This window comes from Callorhinus ursinus, unplaced genomic scaffold (genome assembly GCF_003265705.2).
Source record: "Callorhinus ursinus isolate GAN/ISIS: 27379988/994484 unplaced genomic scaffold, GSC_fseal_2.0 scaffold1, whole genome shotgun sequence".
NCBI classification, from domain to species: Eukaryota; Metazoa; Chordata; class Mammalia; order Carnivora; family Otariidae; genus Callorhinus; species Callorhinus ursinus.
Window position 1 is genome coordinate 100,438,236 of NW_027397063.1, and position 6,207 is coordinate 100,444,442.

The 6,207-nt window shown below is 45.5% G+C and overlaps 1 protein-coding gene across 1 annotated transcript; it reads right to left on the bottom strand.

Annotated features, from left to right (window-relative positions):
* Window positions 1–3,153: 3,153 nt before the first annotated feature.
* Window positions 3,154–5,705, bottom strand: RAP2B (RAP2B, member of RAS oncogene family). Its single transcript, XM_025880142.2, has one exon. The coding sequence runs from the start codon at window positions 5,184–5,186 to the stop codon at window positions 4,635–4,637; it is 552 nt and encodes a 183-aa protein (XP_025735927.1). The 5' UTR covers window positions 5,187–5,705; the 3' UTR covers window positions 3,154–4,634.
* Between the last annotated feature and the right edge of the window lie 502 nt (window positions 5,706–6,207).

Below are 6,207 nucleotides of genomic sequence, written 5' to 3' on the forward strand. Positions count from 1 at the left end.
TTAATCTTGCAACAAAGAAAAGACAAATACTAAGACATTCTTTTCAAAATTTTTGAAGGGAAGAAATGTTGATTCTTATGATTTAGGCCATGATCCTATTCTCATTTTAGTCAACTTCTGAGGTTAACCCTGGAAACCATAGCCAAACTGTTCGTGTGAACATGGTTGAACACTCTACCGGCAATGTGTCTATACTGGTCCACGCTCCACAGTTTAACAGTCTGATTGTAAATGGTCTATGCCCTCTTCAGCTATAAATTTCAATCAAGATTATTTTATGACTTTGTGGTAGATAGTACTCTAAAATGTGTGACACGGGCCTGTGTCCCTAAATATCTAGGTGGCTCTTGATAATAGTACTTATTTGGAGTTTGGACTATTTTACTGGTTTTCAAAAGTGTGGTCCCTAATACAGCAGTAGCAACGTCACCAGGAAACTTGTTAGAAATAAAAATTATGAGCTCATACTGAGACATACTATATAAGAAACTAGAAGGCCCAGCAATACCTGTTTTAACCTCCAGGTGATTTTGATACGTAGACAAGTTTAAAAACCTCTGGCTACATAATCCTAAAGCCTTCTCAAACCATCAATATCCAGTTATTAAATCAAATATATCTTCTGGAACTAGAACCACATTCAATCAAATGCACTCAATTATTCCTAGTAATCTGAGTAAAATCTCATAATAAAAAATATCACATTCTATTAGTAATATTTAGAAATTTGCTGCATTTTCACAAGGACATTTATATTAGCAAGCTTTTCCCGATTAAGTGGACAGTGTGACAAATATTAGAGATCATTTTAACTAACACTGGTGATCTCTAAATTAAATCTTTGCTTCCTTTATAAGTAGGTGGCTTATTCCAGCTGTTGTGAAAACTAAATATATACTTTTTGTGACATCTTGCATCTCTTTCTCAAGGTCAGCTGCTATGAGCTGTGTTCTCTCACTTTCCCAACCTACCTGTGAGAAATACTGGACTTAGACTCAAAAGGTACAATTACATGCTGAAGAAAACATTTATGAAACTACCAGAACAGACCAAAGAAATAAGGCATTTTAGGATCCCCTCCTGCAGAAAAGGTTAACTAGTCAGGAAGCACGAAGCCTCATACTTTTAAAGTAACCCCAAACAGATCTGATCCTAACATGTGATTCGGTGAAGTCTATTTCTATAGTTAACAACCGAGAAATTGTTTTACTTAAGCCATAAATCCCAAACATGACATTGTTAGACTTCCAATGATACCTTCCATTTTTCTGAGGTTCTTACCAAAGGAGGACAACAATAATCCTTTGAAATGACACAAAGCTTGGATGACAGGGACCAAAAGGAAAAGCTGTTAAAAAACAGCAGGGGTCAAATTTAAAAGTTAACTTTTGCTCTCCAAGATAAAGGTTCCATTCCCACCCAGTTTCTGTTGGGGCAGGTGATTGCCTTACAGCAAACTCCCACGCTTCCTTTAACACTCTCACATCAACCCAACTTTTTCATGGAGACAAATGCTCCTATCTTTTCACACCATACTACTACAAGGGGCTCTTACTAGCCAAATAAGCTGACATATTCTTTAAAACAATGCCCTCAATGTCTCTCAATTTTGTCAAGAAAATAATGGAGAAAGCTACAAAACCCAGAACTACTACATTTCTGCTCCGGGCACACACACAGAATTGCTTTCATTGAGAATCCAGAAAGCATTTATTTTACAGTACTCAGTAAAAGCATATTAAAATCTTCTGCCCTGGCATCTCAGACCTATAAAGTATTTAGTCATGCAAGTGACTAAATCCTGTGTGAAGATGATTAATGCATCTAGCAACCTAGTTCATTTCCGATTTGCCGTTCTCAAACATTTTCAAACTCCTTTCAGGAGTATATACATGTCTTAAGTTAGATATTTGGCAGCACTTTATGTCAAAAGGTTTCTAAAGAAACAAACAAGAACCAAAGCCGTAAGAAACAGTCACCAAATGTCTTTTTAAAAAAATCCTTCACATAGTACTTGGTATAGATCTTCAGAATTTTCAACTTTACATCTACCGAAGAACTAAATTTACTTAAATGCAAGACTTAACATTTGCAAAGCCATTAATTTCTCTTAATTTCTGTATTTATCATATATATACTGCCTTTCAACTGAGTGATTCTAAACTTAGGAGATCAAGAATGAAAAAAAAAATGGCCATAGGACCATCACAGGCCAATTCTCTATTCCTCCTCCATGCTGGAAGAGTGACAGGTCACCTGGGCAAAGGACAGAACATTTTAAGGCAAGATGTTAATAGTTTTAAAGATGCCTGTGGCCTGTAACTTCTTTTGGCTTCCCCAACAGAAGACTTCACCTACACTTCACACAGCTAAGATGTTTCATGTGCTCTTGATGTATAGTCATATACTTTATTTTATTCTACAGAGGTTATATTAGTAAAGTGGCCCTTAACTGAAATAAAATAGAGTAAAAAGCTCACACTGCCTCCTACTGTTAGAAGGAAAATTTCATGAGGTCAAAATGGTCCGCAAATTGCCGTTTAATGGGAGTAAGGAGTTTATCTTAGTTTTTTCTTTCTCTTTTTAATATTATGACCTATTTTCAAATAAAAACCTCAAGTATTAAGATACTGTCTGCAACCCATACAAATGTACTGCAGAAAACACTACTAGGTATAACTTCAGGGTTGGAAATGATCTTCCTCAAACATGTTTTTGACTTGGTATGTGATGTAATTAAACAAAACAAAACACTGGGGGAAAAAAAAAGAGGAAAGAAAGACAGAAAGAAAGAAAAGAAAGAAAAGCTAAAAGCACTGCCCTGCCCGGTCAGGTGATGAGTGACTTTACCAAATCGAAGGCAGTATTAGCAGTTGGTTTCTCCCCTTCTCTACCCACAGTGAGGGAAACCCCTCCCTGTTAGCAGAACAGAGTCAATATCCTGCCGATCTTGTAGTCAAATGATAATGGCCATACCCCCAGGGCTGCCTAGACCTTTATGATTTTCTTCCATATTTAAGGAGTTGGAAGTAATGTCACCCAACTTGTCACTGAGGTATTTCTGTGGGGGGCATCATGCACCTGCCCCTATCCACCTCAGCCATGATCCTATATTAAATCACTGAATATGAAACACAGAAACACAAACAATAGTTTTGGGTTTGTTTCTTTAAAAATGACATTTGTATTAAAAGTCTTAAAATGAAGAGACAATGATTAAACGCATGTCTGGAATTAGAAATTACAATTAGAATTCTCTTGGTACATCACAACAGTAAAACTTTGCTCTTTGCTTCTGGAGGAACACCCTAGAACAGATAACCAAAAAAATTTTTAAAAATAATATAAAAGGGGAGCTAAATACCTGAACATTTGAACACAATGAAGCAAAATAAAAAAGAAAGAAATAAGGGGAAAAAAAACCATTGCAAGACATGGAAATTACATTTTAAAGGCTGGAAATAATAAAGAAATTCACCAAACAACAGGCCCTATTGTCCTGGCTCCTTCAGGAAGATTACAGAAAGGAAACTAGGAAGTGGTTTGGGGAATAGCAGATTCTGGGATATGGTGGGAAGTTCACAGGTTGGCACCGGCTGGAACAGCTGAGTTTTGAAGGCACTCTGCAGACACAGGGGTGCTGGGGGCCCTGAATCACATTTTTGAAGTCTTTGTACTGTATTTTAAAGAGTAAGTCATCAAAACCTGTCACTGCCAACCAAAAAGAACAAAAAGCTAAACTTAAAAAAAAAAACACACACACGCACACAATAGTACACACAAAAATGTGCAGATCTGTAACATTTTTTTTCACAGCTGATAAAAAAAAAATACTACCGTTCTCCCCCAGACTCCCTTTGATACAGTAGGTAAACAAAATAGATTTTTTTTTTCCACAAATATCAGCAGACACTTTCTGGCACCCCACACTGTATTGGCATCAGTGTTTACAGTCCCAGTTCAGATGTGCATACTTCAGATTGGATACACTGTAACAAGAATCCAACTTTGCATAGACATCCTTAGAATCACAATCAGTCACAGGGTTGCCCTTCCAAGCTGGCAGAAAAGGAACCCGATCTTAATTTCCAGCTACTCCTGGAAAACAAGGAAAAAACAAAAGTTTCTTCCCTTCCTCCTGCTCCTTCATTTGGTTCTCCCGGACTTCCTTCCATGTATTTAAAACTTGGAACTAGAAAAGGGTTGTTGGGAAAAAAAAAAAAAAATATATATCCCCCCTCCCTTTCCACCTTCTCCCCGTACTCTTCCTCCCCACCCCATTTTTTTTTTTTCCAGGCTGAAACTTTCGCTTGCTGGTGTCAAGCTGCCAATACAGCGCCCTAACGGCTATTTAAACGGGGAAATATGCGTCAACCAAAATCAATGAGAAACGTACATGCTTCCAAAAGCCACATTTCCACCGGGTCTCCGATGGTGAGGACGGGGGAACCCCTTCGGACACGGGGCGGAGGCAGGGGTCGCCAGCCGCAGAGGCCAGCCGGGCTCCCGGGACACCCTGGCCAATGCAAAGTCGTCTCCAATCTCAAAGCAAGAAGAGAAATCACATTGAGAGAGTCGGGTGCGTTTGGCTTTTGTGCGCAGAGCGCGGCCGGCGCGCGGCAGCCGCGGGCGCCTCAGAGGATCACGCAGGCCGAGCAGCAGCCCTCGTCCCCGTTGGGCTGCGCCGCGTAGTTCATCTGCCGCACGATCTCTGCGAACAGCTCGTCCACCGAGGCTTTGTTTTTGGCCGACGTCTCCATGAAGGGGCAGCTCCACTCCTCGGCCAGGGCCTTGCCCTCGCCGTACGAGACCTCTCGCTCGCCCTCCAGGTCCACCTTGTTACCCACCAGGATCATGGGTACACGCTCGTACCGCTTCACGCGGATGATCTGGTCCCGCATGGGCTTGATGTCCTGGAAGCTCTGCTGGTTGACGAGGCTATAGACGAGGATGAAGCCCTGGCCGTTCTTGATGTACAGGTCCCGCATGGACGCGAACTGCTCGGTGCCCGCCGTGTCCAGGATCTCCAGCACCGACGGCGACGAGTCCACCTCAATCTCCTTGCGGTAGAAGTCCTCGATGGTGGGGTCGTACTTCTCGATGAAGGAGCCCGTCACAAACTGCACGGTGAGCGCGGACTTGCCCACGCCGCCCGAGCCCAGCACCACCACTTTGTACTCTCTCATGGCTCCGTCGGCGCTTGCCGCGGCCCCGTCGGGGCTGCGCGCCGGAGAAAGCCTAGGCTTGGCGGCTGGACGACTTCTCTTCCTCAGCCTTGCAGGAAAAACCTAGGAGAGTGGCTAGGGAACGCAGGGCTCAGAAATCACCAAACGGGGGCCGGGAGCCGGGGGCCGGGCTGGCGAAGAAGGCGGCGCGTCCCCGGGGCGCGGGTCCCGGGCCCCGCAGCAACCCGCGGCGGCAAGCGGTAGCCTTGGCGGCGGACCGGGAGGACAATGCCGGCAGCCTGTGCGAGGCGACGGTTGCAGCTTTTCGTCGCGGCCACCCGGGAGGGCGAAAAGGTGGTGGCGGTGGGCTGCGGAGGTGGCTGCTAATTGCGCGCCGGACCGGAACGCGCGTGGCATGAGCCCCCGTAGAGCGTGCGCCCACCGCCGCGGCCCATCGCGCTCTCTCTCCCGCAGCCTCCGCGGGGCGAGGGCTTCCTACTCGCCGCGCGCAGCCCGGCCCTCCCCGCCCAGGCGAGCATGCCCAGTGCGCCGACGGCCGCGCCCGGCTGATCCGCCGCTCCTGGTTTTCCGGGGGGCCGGGCGGGGGCGGGGCTGAGGGTGGAGCTAAAGATTTGAGTTTGGTGGAGCGGATTGCGAGGCTCGTCCAGGAGCTGGATGAGAAATGTGTGGGAGTGTGTAGGTGTTTGAGGGGTGCTGGGAAAGCTCAGGTGAGAGGATGAAGGTGTGGGAGGATGGGTTCGTGCATAAGGGCGGTGGCTCTGCGAGAAGCGCGTCGGCGCGATGGGCCGCTCCCGTAAAGGGCTGGGCTGTGCTCTTGCGGACTCCCGTTATCAAAAGCCTGTGGACTCCATTCTCCGAGCCCGCAGCGAGTATGCGCCGTCTCAGGGCCGGAGACGCAAAGGGCATTTGAGTGCGAGAGCAGCGGGTGGAGTATCTTTGCCCACCCATGGTGCAGCTTTTTCTAAACACTTCGCCTCGGAAACACTACTCGGCCTTCTCTGGCCACTCCTCCTGCAGTTCA

Bases quoted from the DNA above. Each gene is read 5' to 3' on its own strand.
- RAP2B (XM_025880142.2), bottom strand. From the start codon at position 5,186: ATGAGAGAGTACAAAGTGGTGGTGCTGGGCTCGGGCGGCGTGGGCAAG.